Source organism: Aspergillus piperis (genome assembly GCF_003184755.1).
Source record: "Aspergillus piperis CBS 112811 unplaced genomic scaffold BO85scaffold_14, whole genome shotgun sequence".
Classification (NCBI taxonomy): domain Eukaryota; kingdom Fungi; phylum Ascomycota; class Eurotiomycetes; order Eurotiales; family Aspergillaceae; genus Aspergillus; species Aspergillus piperis.
Window position 1 is genome coordinate 34,743 of NW_020291604.1, and position 14,375 is coordinate 49,117.

Below are 14,375 nucleotides of genomic sequence, written 5' to 3' on the forward strand. Positions count from 1 at the left end.
AACAAAGCCCACACTTGGTAAATAGTTCAAATCCCGAATGTCAACAATTAACTCACCTACCTAGTACCCCTGAAACCTTCTATTCGATCTTTTACTCCATCTTCAATGATATACTTCTGTGTCTATACATGCCAAGTACATATACAATACTTTTAGTCAAACCCTACTAAAAGCAGCAGTCAGGCCAAAAAGCCAAGTACTACTTAGTCTAGGTTATGCTCCCCGCACCCCGATATATTTATATTAGTCACAACAAGGCAACTACTACTACCTACGCAGACATGGATTGCATGCAGGACATGAATCAGCAAACTTCAATCAAATTTCAACCGCCAATACTTATATTATGATCATGCATACACGGCTACGCCACACTCATCCACTGCTTCAATTTACCCAGAAGTTATGTCACTCAAAGCAAGAGAAAAAAGGTACTAAGATGAAAAGGAAAAGAAAGAAAAGAAAAGAAGGGTTGACTGACTGACCTCAAAGGTAAGTAAATAAGTAGCGAACAATAATCCACAATACATAGTAGTAGTTTTAGTATTCTAGAGCAAATGCAGTGTAAAACCGGGATATACTTAAATCAAATATCGATTTCAAACCCCGCAAAATTCAATGATCTGAACCCCAGAAAAAGTGGAAGCAACATGGCTTAGCTGAAAAAGCTTTTGCCTCTGCACTACTAGCCAAGAAAAAAAAAACGAACATGACAGCCAAGTAATCAATATACCCGATAAATAAATAATTAAACGGCGTTCAACTGAAAGCGTATCTAGGGATGGATGGATGGATGGATGGATGGATGGATGTACACGCAATCAGGCAGTTAGCATTTTTTGAGATTGGAAGGAGAAGAGGCCAATGCACGATATCTATCTGCTCATCACCATCGCGTGTATATGTGTGTATATTATAGTCACAGTAGAGAAGAGTACCACGGAGTAAGAGCAGCTTCAAACCAAACTTGTTTCCAGTCCCATGAAACTGGGAACTGGAGGGGTTTGTGCGTTGCAAGTGTCAGTTGAAACAAGATTCTGGAGCAAGGCAGGTAAGATCTACCGAGATCTGAATGAAGGCCAAAGCACACGGAAAACACTGCAAGGCATCCCTTGCTTTTCGAAACGAAATCTGAAGGTTAAAGAGAGTTGGCAGGCTTGGTAACTCGGTGCCTTTTTTTCCCTCTTTCTCTCTGGAGGAGGTCGAGTTGGTATAAGAGGTGGGTATGTTTCCTCTTCTTTTCACATCATTCTGGGATCATGCGAATGGTCATTGTCTATACTACTGAGCTGTTTTCAGATTCAGGATTCTCCCTTCTGCGGGCTGGTTCGATTAGTCTTCTGTATATCGTTATGTACACCAACTTTTCGTTTCAAGTCTTCAACTTCATCCCCCTCCCCGTCCCCCTCATTATATATGTACCTGAAAAAATCGCAACCGAAAAAAGACGAAGAAGGGAAGACAAAGCATGTATCCTGGGGTTGATGGTGCTCCCGCCGCACTGGTGAAAATATTAAGTAAGTATTATGGTATATGAGTATGTCCCTTCTTTTAGGCCGTTCCTCCCAATAACCGCATTACATGAATGACGAGGACAAAAGAAACAAGGAAAGAAAGAAAGAGGAAGACACGACCGTCATCACGCCCTGCTAAAACCCCAACCGGACCCGAGAAACAAAGGAAACAAAGAAAACCCATAACAAAGGGAAAAGAAGTCTAATAATTAAAGTAGTATGGATGTGTGCAGCTCCCAAGATCTCCGGAAAGCCCCATAACAGGTAAGGACTGCTGTGCTTGGCTGTGTGGGTAATACTTCATTGAATAAGGATTGGCGTCCAAGGTTGTTGTCGCGGCTGCTGCTGCTGCCGCTGCTGGCTCCTGGTGGAACATGGCCCCTCCGGTGAGGTCGAGAGGATAGTCGCCCTCGCGGTGACGCTTTAGCGGCGCGAACGAGGCCGATGCGTCGGTATCCCATGCTGTAGGGATAGGAGGCTTGCAGGGGTCTGACGCCTTCGATGTGGGTGGCTTTGACGTGAGCGGGGATGTGGTGGCGGTGGACGGAAAGACGGATGTGTGTGATTCGAGATCAGGAATTTCCTTCCTATAGACGGGATTGCTTTCCTTGAGGGTCTGGGTGGGTGAGCCCAGAGTTTGGGAGTCGGTGAGCTCGGGGAGGTGGACGCGGGAAACGCAAATCACGGCGGAGCCATCTGCAGTTGCTAAGTATGAGACATGTCCAAAAGACCCAATAACCCAATAGTGGATGGGAGGCGCTTACCTGTTCGACCGTCTAGGTATCGTTCTTCCTCCTCTCGTACGTGGTAGATCTCATCGAGCACGGGGATACGTTCGACGGGAGCAATTTGGCGCCGTACAGACTGGTCGGCTTCCTTCAATTTCTCCACGCAGATAGCGTGACTTTCACGCAGCTCGCAGAGAATATGGACAAGCAGGCGGATACGCTCTACATCCAACGTTAGCGCAACTGATGGACGAAGCAGAGTGATGAAATACACACCCGCCTTCAGAAGATGATCTGGTTCACGGTGAGTAACACCCGCCGGCCACCAGGCTGGCTTGGTCAGCTCAGGGTCAAATTGCTGCGATGATCCGGATATGATCTTGCGTCCATTGTATGGATAGTTGACTTGTTTCCGGGGCTCCACGAGCTTGATGTATGCTTTGGCCAGGATGCGACAGTTGATCTGCTGCAGGCTGTCAAAAGCCTTCTCATAGTATCTGCGCAGAAGGCCGGTATTGCGCACGGGCAGCATGGACTTCTGGTGACAGGTGATGCTCATGGGAACGAGGCATTCATGGGATACCCGCTTCCTTTTGGACTGAGGAGGTTCTGTGGTGGAGTGGAACCTGAAGATGATCAGTGGTTGGGTCGCATTGAGATTGAGAAAGGGCGCAAGTACATTTGTTTAGCTGATAAATCGCTGGCGCTTGGAGATTCTGGGGAGAGTGGGCTTCTGCCTCTGATGTCTTCTGTTGTTGTGTTGGTGTCAACAAGGTATCCGTGCGAGACGTCGACAAGGAACCCTACCGAGCATTTTGGATGGATCACCTTTGCCCGACAGTGCCACCGCACGCAGAAAGTTTTCCGTCACGCTGGGAGAGAGGATCGTCTGGCAGTTGTTCGCGATGGATTGCGAGGCCTCGAAACGTAATTTGCCATTGTCGTCTATGTAGATGAGGGCGAAGTGCATACAAGCCAGCCCGTCTAATGGCGCATCCATGGACACGGGAGTGTGAGACTGGCACAGTCAGCTTGCGTTGCCATAACAATCGCCACAGCCATCAATCATACCATGGAAGCAGAAAACAAGAGATTTGAATGTGATGACTCTCAAGGGATCAAGGTATACTTTTCAGTGGGATGACCTGTAAGAGTTCGATCAGGCTTCTGGTCGCAGTCGCGCAGGAGACAGAGAAGAAGCGTGTACAGTTGAAAGAAGTGAGTCTCAGAAGCAAGGCACGAGAAGGAGCATTTTTAAAAGAACAGGACTGAGGCAAGAGGCAAAGACCAGCAATATTGCAAAGAGAATGGGGGGAGTGGCCAATAGATCCACTCGCCGTGTTAAGCTTACCGGATCGTCCTCAACCTGGGCTTCAGCTTCGTTTCGTTTCCGGATCCGCGACGCCCCTCATGCAATCTTATATGCGTGCGCGAATATATTTCCTGTCTCTATTAGAAATTATTAAACCGTTGGCTCGCCTCCAGGACCGCGTCCGAAGGGGAAGGAAAAAGCAACTCAAGTTCAGACTAGGCTATAGTACTTCCAGTACACCGTAATGATGGACCGTCGCAACCAGGTCAGTGGATCGGCCCAAGCTGTGTCACTAATGTGCGTGGCCCTATGTGGCACAGCAGCCGACGGGTCCTTATCCGCTCGCATGCATTTGGGCGTAGGAACTAATGCTATGCTGCGTCGTTGCTTCCAATCACCGAGCTCGAGAGAGAGGGTCAGGTTGAAGTCCGGTCCTGCTGGCAGTCTTGGAATAGAGAAAGTGGCTAGCTATCAGAGTGGATCTTTCAAGAGATTGTTTCGCCCTCCCGGTTGGTCATATCTCGAGATTATAGTCCCATTTCCCCAAGCTGGGGTTTGTTTAGTTGCTATGGAATAGGCTTTGTGGATGAATCTGTCTTGTGTACGGAGTAGCATGGACACTACCATTTCAGACAGTCGTACCGTCGTAGCAGGTTATGCCACCTGCTAGAAAGATTAGCAAGATCGCCTCGAGCCGAGGGTCCAATAGGTCCGCTGGCGCATTAATGGAGGCTGCAATACATACTCTATCTCGTTCGATAGCATGCGGATGTGCCATTTCGTCTGCCTACCTTTTCCCGTTATGGAAGACTTCGTGTCTTATTTTCTCCTATCTACGCGATTGCCTCTTCCAGATATTGCTTTATTCTACCGAACACCTTCCCCTTGCCTGATGCGTCGGGTGTCAGACAGAGAAAGGTGCAGTTTGTCCATCCATGGTTCGCTCTGAGATCCGACCTGGCTGGCCGGCGGGGCAGACGCTGTCACCAGATAGTAGCCAACACGCCAGGCACCATATCGGATTATCCCGAGGAGGACATTTGTCATGGTACCAGCAAAAGTCAATAGCGGATGGTCGAGTACCGTAGGCCCGGAGTGGCTGGAGGGCGGTTCGTTCTACGTGGACCACCGAATATCTCAAAGCGATGCACCGGACATGCGACGGCACCTCCCACTTCCGGTGTTCACCCATTTGTCAAAAGATTCCCAATGCGGGTTTCCCGATGTGTATACGGATGGAGTCGAGGATCATGAGTTGACCTAGCATTGACGGAAGTGCCAGTCCAGACAGGAAATTATGCGATACCTATTACATACTGGGGTCGGAAAACAGTTGCGAGGCTGCCGTGACCCATAGTGGCGACTATCGCTGTTGTACCGCATCATATTCGATGTTTGTTTTTTTCTCCATTTGGATATCCGGACAACACAACGCCATTGCTGGCCATCGTTCCTGCTACCCACATGGCAGATGTCAGGTAGTGACTTGGTCGAGTCTAGATCAAAGGCAGCCTTGCCACATTGCGGTACTTCGTGGCTATAATGAGCTTGCTGTTGGGATGCCCAAGCCAGTGTCCCGAAAACCTGGAGGGTAAAATTACAGCATTACCCTGGATTTCTTGGAAAAGAGTGCAGATGGAAAGAATCTAGAAAGAATCGAATGATTTTCATCAGAAAAAAGATAAAAAAAAGAAGAAAAAAGATAAAGACAAAGGTAAAGGGGAATAAATCATCAACAAAAAAGAACTAAACACTCACACAGTACTCCGTAGCTGGACCCTTATGGGGACGTGACGGAGGCGGTTGCCGCAGGCCCACCAAGGTCATTGGCCCGTTTGCCTTCGGATCATGTCTGATCGAACGATGGCTAAACCGATCCTGACGCGACGGATGGGAGCCCCGCCTCTGCCGAGACAAGGTTGTGACAGATCGCGGCCAAAGAACCCACATGTGTGTGTGGTCACTGGTCAGAAGCAACCATCGGCGAACAGGAAGATGCCTGAGCGTACTGGAAGCACCTAATTCGCGATAATCCCGCCAGAACCGAGGAAACCACCGCAGCATGCCTGGCCTGCAACCGAATGCCACAGAGGGCCATTCAAGATAAGCACCTTCTTAGAGATTCCCAAACCAGTTGATGAAGTAGTACGGCCCTATCCGCCTGTTCCAGGTGTCGTTGGGAGGGGGACGTACATCTGTTCGATGTATGATGTGTCGGCCGGCGAGACTGCAGAGGAGTGCATATTGCATATGATACGGTGACCTGTCACGGTGGCTGAACGCCCGACATGCATACCGGAGAGCTTCCGGAAGTAACGAGCAATTTATTAACCTACTGAGTACGGCCGAGGTTCCCTTCTGTCATGGTTTATAAATAAATAACATCGGCTCGACGAGGAAAACTTTGCTGCAGGTGGGACGGAGCCTTCATCCAAAACTATTGTTGGCGATGGCTGCGCCAGAGGGTAGATCATCGACAGATAGTAAGCTGCCAGTCGACTGACAGACAGGCTGCCTGATTGTTCACATGATTCATAGTGTGCGCTCCATCTCCAAAGATGCTGAAGGTTCGGGCCATGTCGGTCAAGTCTGTGCTTCTGCTAGGTTGGTGCTATAATCTATGACAGCTTGGCTATCGAACCTTCCGAGTCCTGGAGGTATATCAATTCCGTGCATCACTATCAGAATCGAGAGGAAGCCGAAAGTCAATAAGCTTCCTTACCCTGGTCAATAATGTTTGCAGCTCATCTTAATTGCATTGAGGTAATACGCCACGCCACGCCACGCCACGGCATGGATGCTGCCATATGTACTTGCCGACATGAATGGCACGAAGCGGAAGAAGTACCCGCGGATTGTTTTTCGTATATGAGGACTACTACTTAGTGAATTGTGGTGTTGGTGAGTAGGTATGGAGAGAACGAGCTTCTAATTTGTAATTCAAGTGATGGCTCAAGTTGAACTGGACATGATAGGGAAGAATTCCCCGATGTGGCAGGACAAGGCCTCGCAGAGGATAGGAGGTGGATTTTTTATGTTTAGTAGATAGCTGGAGGTTGCCCAGTCATGGCGACGCCCGCGTTTCTAGAAAGTTGCCAGTTCTGTGAAGGAGATCCACTCGGGGGTGCCTGTCGGGTGTCCCATAGTTCGTCCTGGGTTCGTCGTACGTTTGTTGAGTTCGGGTTGCTGCTGGGAAGGTATCGCTTTAAGAGGTCATCCCAGAGCAAATGTAGCGGTATGGATGCCGCGTATTGACTGCTTTGATAGGCTATAAGCTGAGTCTGTCTTTTAAGTAGCTGGATCTACCAACTTAGGACGGTTCATGCATGAAGAGCTTGGGAAACCTCGATCGAGGCCAATGGCCGATCGATGTTGGGGAAAGTGAGAGTATTAATGTAATTCAAGCATATTCACATCTTCGACGTGCTATCGAAACAAGCCAGTCAAATGAAGAGAGGTCCTTTATATTGTTCGGAGAGAAGAGTGAGTGGGTGATGGAAGTAAGCTCAATCAAGTTAAGCGGGAAGTCTACCTGCTATAGATGGAGGATGCCTCAGGTACCTGGCGTATACTGGGGTGTTGTGGTATGTTACCTTGATATTGAGTATGTAACAATACGTAATTTTTTGCTGAGAATATAATCATATATGCACAAAATATACTATAAATCAAGAAGTTAAACAATACGTTACATGTTATATACACGTATGATTACGACAACCACGATATTTGGACTTGCGGCCACCTCTTCCTTTTCCCCTTTCCTCTCTTCTTTCTCCTCTCGAGTCACTTCATACTCGGGGAGAAATTGCGTGTGATTCATTTCATCAAAATCTCTCTGGTTCAGGCTGTCCTGCATCGCGATCCACCTTTCCATTGTCAATTTCTGACCGCACTAGGTGCCTTTACTTTCTACTACGGTATCTACTAAGTAAGTACTACCGGAGTACATTCTCCCCCCATCCGTCCCCTGTGTTCTCTCTCACACACTCTCTCTCCTCCACTCCACCGCCCGGACGAATCCCATCCAGTGCATTAGTCCGTCCGCCCCAAGGCTGATCGCAACTCGACGGACCAGCAAATCTCTTTCCTTCCTTTCCGTCCGCTCACTTGATACGACTTGACTCAACAACTGCGGTCACAACTGAGGATTCTGACTTGTGACTAACGGATTTACTTTTGCCAGAGGTTACACTAACCCACCCTGACTAAGTTGTCGCTTTCAGGGTCTGTCCTTCCCATCTGCCGGCCCTTCTATTATCCCACACCCCCCTTCTTGAGACTCTTGTGGCTGTCGTGTCCCCATCGGCCAATCACCGCCCCTCTGTTTCCAGTTTAATTTTATTATTTTGGCCCTTTCATATTACCCTTTTCTATCTCGTCGTGGATCGTTCCAGAAAAGAATATTCTACGGAATTAAGCAGCGCAATCGCCAGGACACTAAGTCGTTAGAGGAATTGGCTTAGTGTCTCATCCCGCCCATCCCTGGATTCCGGCGAGTCAGAGTGTGCGACCGACATTGACTGTCGCTGCTGCGGACCTGATCCGTGGAAGTTTTTAATTTAACCAGAAACATTAATACCAAAAGAAAAAAAAGAAGGGAAAAAATTTAGAGGAGGAAGAGAAAGGGAAAAAGAATTAAAAAATAACGAAAAAAAAAGAGAAGAAAGCTTGTGGCCTGGCCCAACCATTGATTGACCTTCCTCTTTGCTCTTATCGACCGACATGGACCCCAACGTTCCCGGACTCCCTTCTGCGATGCAGCAGACCGCGGGTTTTCCTGTCACTCCCCAAAATCCACAGCAGTTCCCCTACTATCCGAATGCCATTCCCCCGTTTCCCCAATCCAAAGCTGTCTCTCATCCTCCACAGCAGCAACACCAGCATACTCCTTTCGGTGCCGTGCCCATGCAAGCCGGTCCTAGTGGAGCAATGATGCCGTCCGGGTTCCCCCAGCAGTCATCCGGTACGTCGGGATCTTTCCTTTAACTCCCCCCTGGCCTGTTATCTCCAAGCTCTTTTTCTCTGTCACTACTGTTTCGCTACTCCATGTAATTCTTTGATCTTCTTGAGGCCTGTCATTGCTTCCCCACCTTTTGCCCCTTTGATCTACACACGGCTGCTCCATGGCGCCGGGTTTCTTTTCCCATACTGAATCTACTGGACCTTGCCTGGTCTAGTAGTTCAAGTACGTGTATGTGCTAATGGCCTGACGCGTATCCACTATTGCGCTACGATTGCCCGTCATCCTCTTCCTTAATGTGTTGTTGTTCGTTGTTTCCTTTTCCCTCCTGGCCAAAGTGCGCAGGCGACGTTGGCCGCAAGGACTAGCCGCTAACCATCCGAATGGACTAGTAGGACCCCACGCCAACTTCTCTGCACCATTTGCCCAGCCACCTGTGCCAGCAACGTCTATGAGCCAGTATCTCCCTCCCCAGGCGACTGCGACATCGACTCTTCCCGCGACTACAGCGCAATCCTTTCCGCCCAACATGGCTTCGGTACCGGCGACTAACATGATGCCCGCGCAACAGCAACAGCAACGGGCAGCGCCCCAGCAGAACCCATTGTCAAGCTCCGCCCAACCTGCTCCTCAGTCACCTGCAACGACCGCGCGCGAGAAGGCGCGTGTGTCTACGCTGTTGGACATAAACTCGATGTTGCTGCAAGAAGTCATGAATCTTCAGGCGGCTGGCAAGGCTGGTGCGCCTTCGCAAGGAGCGTCAGAGTCGAACCCGTCGCCTGGTTCAGATCAGACCTCGGATAAGCCCACCCAGCGGCCAAGCGCAGAATATCTCGAATGTATGCGTCGGTTACAAGCCAACTTAGGGTACCTTGCAACCATTGCCGACCGGGCTAAGAAATCAGGGGGAGTTCCTCCTGCCGCACCGGCGATCATGTCACCGCCTCCAAACATGCCTTCAATGAATGAGATCTACAACAAACTCAACGAGCTCTTCCCTCGGGCCGCGCAAGGTGGTATAGGGACACCCCAGCAGAGCCCACAATCATTGCATGGCAATGGCCGGCCCAGTCCTTCTCCAGCTGTTGAACACGTTGTTTGAAGAGGTCATATCGACAACAAAACATGATGTGTTGCGCGTAGTGCGAGCTCTACGGGGAGCTGAGCGTACTGGCTCAAGGTAGAGAGCAATCGACCGTCGCTCCTGCATCCCGCCTATACGCCCATAGTTGCATGAGGCCCCTGCCCTGACCGGCTGTTCACTTAAGTCAAGCCTCGAGTTACGATCCGACGAGCCTTCGAATGGGCATCGCGCGCGTCTATATTGCGCCACAAACTCTTCTCTCAATGATGAGCCATCAGATGAAAGCCCACAGTCCAACTCAAGGCAGCTCTCTATTTGAAGAAAGAGGTACTTAATATACTGGGTACTTCTAATTTAGGATCGTGAAGCGTTGCAAGATACACAAACAGTGTTGGCGACCAAATGGGACGAACATGTGAACATTAGCACCAGAAGTGGATGGTAGCTACAAACGATGGGATGCGGAGGTCCGAGTGTACGATAGAGTCTGGGGATATAGAATCATATATAATAGAGATATATATAGTTACTGCACGGTACTGCATTGCTATTGTAGAAAACTTGTTTATGGAGTAGGATCGCATCATGGATGAATTGCTGGCCTGAATGATCAGGTCAGAAGACGCCGCAGCTCCGCCGGGCCAGGGCCAATCAGAGGGCGTCAATCGAGGTGTCCGCCCGGTTCCCTTTTCAGTTCTGTCTGCCACTGCAGCTCGCCTGACTTCAGTTCCTTTTCTCCTCCTTCCTCACGGTCCTCGTCATCCGCCCCTCTCTGTTGCAGTCTCTCTTGTTAGGGGGTCTTGTGAATGTCTTGCGTCTGGCTCCACATCCACAGAAGGAGCCTACTGTCTGTCGCTACGAACAATTCTGTTGCGAGGGCCGCTGCCTCTACCTCCGCCGCGCCGCCGCCGCCGTCATCGCCGCCGTCTCGTTCTAATACTTATTCGCCTCTTCATCGCTCTATCGCCAATCCCATCGGATTCACCCTGTCGCCTGCGAGGTCACTAGTTACTCGCAATCCTAGATTTTCTGCCTATTGGCGCTCTAGTCGACACTTTTTTTTGTGCTCGGCCGCTGCAGCGCCCGGTGTCACCACGAGCATCTGCCCTGGTCAGGCGCCCATCCGCTCTCTCAGCTCGCTCATTATACACTCTACGAGACCCAGTGCTCTACGTTCTTGTGCAGACCCGATGGATTTGAACGGAGATGCAGGCGCCAAGCGCAAGCGCAGCTCTATCACCACCCCCGCTGAACGGCCTGTAAAGCACCTTCGCCCCGAATCGAGCGCATTGACACCTGGGGATTCAACTCCCGCCAATGGGACGGTATATGATGTGGAGGATGATGAAGATGCGGGTCGTCTGCTGCCTGTAGGGCCTGCTCAGGCTGATTCGCCGGAATGGCAAGCTACCATAGAGGAGGTTGTGAAGAGCGTTGTATCTATCCACTTCTGTCAGACCTGCTCCTTTGACACGGAGCTGTCTATGAGTAGTCAGGCTACCGGGTTTGTGGTGGATGCAGAGAATGGATACATATTGACAAATCGACACGTGGTTTGCCCGGGACCTTTCTGGGGATACTGCATCTTTGATAACCATGAGGAAGTAAGTTGTGCTCTCTCCGCATGTAGATCTTTCTTGGGACAGGAATGCTGATTCGTATTGGTTACGTTAGTGCGACGTCCGTCCCGTGTATCGGGACCCAGTACACGACTTTGGAATTCTAAAGTTCGATCCGAAGGCTATTCGATATATGAAACTGAGGGAGCTGAAACTGCAGCCGGATGCAGCTAAAGTGGGATCTGAAATTCGCGTCGTTGGTAATGACGCAGGAGAAAAATTGAGTATTCTGTCTGGTGTCATTAGTCGACTGGATAGAAACGCGCCCGAATACGGCGATGGCTACAGTGACTTTAATACGAATTATATCCAGGCTGCAGCAGCAGCTAGCGGTGGAAGTTCCGGCAGTCCTGTAGTCAACATTGATGGTCATGCGATTGCTCTGCAGGCCGGTGGTCGTGCAGACGGTGCAGCGACGGATTACTTCCTCCCTCTGGACCGACCTCTACGCGCACTGGAATGCATCCGTCGCGGAGAGCCTGTCACGCGTGGAACGATTCAGACGCAGTGGATCCTGAAGCCATTCGATGAGTGTCGTCGGTTGGGCTTGACGCCCGAGTGGGAGGCGACCGTGCGTAAAGCAGCGCCCACGGAAACCAGCATGCTGGTGGCCGAGATCATTCTGCCTGAAGGCCCGGCGGACGGAAAGCTCGAAGAAGGAGACGTGCTTCTGCAGGTCAACGGGGAGCTTCTCACCCAATTCATCCGGTTGGATGACATCCTGGACTCGAGTGTTGGGCAGACGGTGCATCTGCTCGTTCAAAGAGGCGGTCAGAATGTGGAGATTGAGTGCCAGGTTGGCGACCTGCATGCCATCACGCCCGACCGGTTTGTGACGGTGGCTGGAGGCACGTTCCATAACCTGTCTTACCAGCAGTCGCGGCTGTATGCCATCGCTACTCGCGGTGTTTACGTCTGCGAGGCTGCAGGCTCCTTCAAGCTGGAAAACACCCTCTCAGGATGGATCATCGACTCGGTGGACAAGCGACCCACTCGCAATCTCGATGAGTTCGTGGAAGTGATGCGAACAATCCCCGATCGTTCGCGCGTGGTGATCTCGTATCGGCATATTCGCGATCTCCACACCCGCGGCACCAGCATCGTCTATATCGATCGACACTGGCACCCGAAGATGCGACTGGCTGTGCGCAACGACAACTCCGGTCTGTGGGACTTTTCGGACCTCGCGGATCCTATCCCAGCTCTTCCTCCGGTTCCGAGGAAAGCCGACTTTATCCAACTCGACGGTGTAAGCCAGCCTGCTGCGGCTGACATTGTGCGCAGCTTCGTACGGGTATCCTGTACGATGCCCCTGAAGCTGGACGGCTACCCCCAGGCCAAGAAGACTGGATTCGGATTGGTCGTCGATGCAGACAAGGGTTTGGTGGTTGTGTCGCGAGCGATCGTGCCGTATGACCTCTGCGACATCAACATCACGGTGGCCGACTCCATCATCGTGAACGCTAAAGTAGTTTTCCTGCACCCGCTTCAGAACTACAGCATCATCCAGTACGACCCAAGCCTGGTGCAGGCACCTGTTCAGAGTGCCAAACTCAGCACCGACTACATCAAGCAGGGACAGGACACGATCTTCGTCGGATTCAATCAGAACTTCCGGATTGTTGTGGCCAAGACCGCCGTAACCGACATCACCACTGTTTCTATTCCAGCCAATGCCTCCGCACCGCGCTACCGTGCGATCAATTTGGACGCCATCACTGTGGACACCGGGCTCAGCGGGCAGTGTTCCAACGGTGTCCTGATTGGCGAGGACGGAGTTGTGCAGGCATTGTGGTTGAACTACCTGGGAGAACGCACGTCCAATTCGCATAAAGATGTGGAATACCATCTAGGATTTGCGACCCCATCTCTTCTCCCTGTCCTGTCAAAGGTGCAGCAGGGAGAGATGCCTAAATTGCGGATTCTGAACATGGAGAGCTACGTGGTTCAAATGAGTCAAGCTCGCATCATGGGCGTGTCGGAGGAATGGATCGAGAAGGTGACGCAAGCTAACCCATCGCGGCATCAGCTCTTCATGGTGCGCAAGGTCGATTGTCCACCGCCTGGATTCAACTCGGCGGCCGACACGTTCGAGGAGGGTGATATCATCCTGACCTTGGACGGACAGCTGATCACCCGCGTCTCCGAGTTGGATATCATGTACGAAAAGGATACGCTGGAAGCACTGATTGTCCGAAACGGACAAGAAATGCGGATCCAGGTGCCGACTGTCCCAACGGAGGACCTAGAGACTGACCGTGCCGTCGTGTTCTGTGGTGCTGTGTTGCAGAAACCACACCATGCGGTCCGTCAGCAGATTTCCAAGCTGCACAGCGAAGTCTACGTCAGCGCAAGAGTATGCTCCCCTCCCCCCGGCCTTTTGCCACTGCCACCTAGGTAACTAACCATCCATTTTACAGAGTCGCGGATCCCCCTCCTACCAATACGGCCTAGCACCAACCAACTTCATCACCGCCGTGAACGGTGTCCCCACCCCGAACCTGGACCGCTTCTCCGAAGAAGTGAGCAAAATCCCCGACAACACATATTTCCGCCTTCGCGCGGTGACATTTGACAATGTGCCGTGGGTAGTGACCATGAAGAAGAACGATCATTACGTATGTCACAATCCCCCCCCTATCTTTTTCTCTACCAAATCTCGAAAAAGGTGGTAAACTAACACATCTATCACCAGTTCCCCATGTCCGAGTACATCAAAGACCAGTCCCAGCCTTCCGGCTGGCGGACCGTGTCTCATGACAAGGATAAATATAAAGACGGCATTGCGCCGGATGCTGCGAACTTGAACCCGGATGCTATGGACGAAGGGTTTGATGGAGTCAGTGATATCGAGCCGGATCTGGAGTGAGTGCAGGGCGGGACTGTATAGTATTCTGTGATGAGCATGGCCGTGTTAGATGTGTATACCAGAGACATGGCTTTTAGAAAACGTAAAAAGAAAGTGAAAAATGGGAAAATGATAGACATTACGCCACATTAAGTGTATTACTTGACAACCTAAGCTAAGAGAATTGATAAACAGATGGCACTACGAAAATACAACAGATCTCTGTGAAGAAAGAAGAAAAAACCATCCATACTGAAAAGGTTTGATTTAGTTAGATTAGATTGATTGATTGGACGGGAAATCCATA

The 14,375-nt window shown here is 50.6% G+C and overlaps 4 protein-coding genes across 4 annotated transcripts; 2 read left to right on the forward strand and 2 right to left on the reverse strand.

Moving 5' to 3' along the window:
- Positions 1-1,600: 1,600 nt before the first annotated feature.
- BO85DRAFT_64885 (DUF2841 domain-containing protein) lies at positions 1,601-3,660 on the reverse strand. The gene is made up of 6 exons (XM_025665558.1): positions 3,594-3,660; positions 3,314-3,387; positions 3,050-3,260; positions 2,922-2,991; positions 2,279-2,868; positions 1,601-2,210 (listed from the first exon to the last, which is right to left on the reverse strand). The coding sequence occupies exons 2-6, from the start codon at positions 3,314-3,316 to the stop codon at positions 1,717-1,719; spliced, it is 1,368 nt and encodes a 455-aa protein (XP_025513624.1). The 5' UTR covers positions 3,317-3,387; positions 3,594-3,660; the 3' UTR covers positions 1,601-1,716.
- Positions 3,661-4,615: 955 nt separating this feature from the next.
- BO85DRAFT_460809 (uncharacterized protein) lies at positions 4,616-5,848 on the reverse strand (the record flags this gene model as incomplete). The annotated part of the gene is made up of 5 exons (XM_025661739.1): positions 4,616-4,728; positions 4,868-4,895; positions 4,980-5,105; positions 5,417-5,459; positions 5,748-5,848. 5 exons carry the CDS (start codon positions 5,846-5,848, stop codon positions 4,616-4,618), a joined length of 411 nt encoding a protein of 136 aa, XP_025513625.1.
- Positions 5,849-8,279: 2,431 nt separating this feature from the next.
- On the forward strand, positions 8,280-9,619 carry BO85DRAFT_376153 (uncharacterized protein; the record flags this gene model as incomplete). The annotated part of the gene is made up of 2 exons (XM_025656209.1): positions 8,280-8,520; positions 8,910-9,619. The coding sequence occupies 2 exons, from the start codon at positions 8,280-8,282 to the stop codon at positions 9,617-9,619; spliced, it is 951 nt and encodes a 316-aa protein (XP_025513626.1).
- Positions 9,620-10,357: 738 nt separating this feature from the next.
- BO85DRAFT_400744 (putative nuclear serine protease HtrA2/Nma111) lies at positions 10,358-14,216 on the forward strand. Its single transcript, XM_025657135.1, has 4 exons — positions 10,358-11,205; positions 11,276-13,576; positions 13,641-13,838; positions 13,916-14,216. Exons 1-4 carry the CDS (start codon positions 10,408-10,410, stop codon positions 14,087-14,089), a joined length of 3,471 nt encoding a protein of 1,156 aa, XP_025513627.1. The 5' UTR covers positions 10,358-10,407; the 3' UTR covers positions 14,090-14,216.
- Positions 14,217-14,375: the final 159 nt, after the last annotated feature.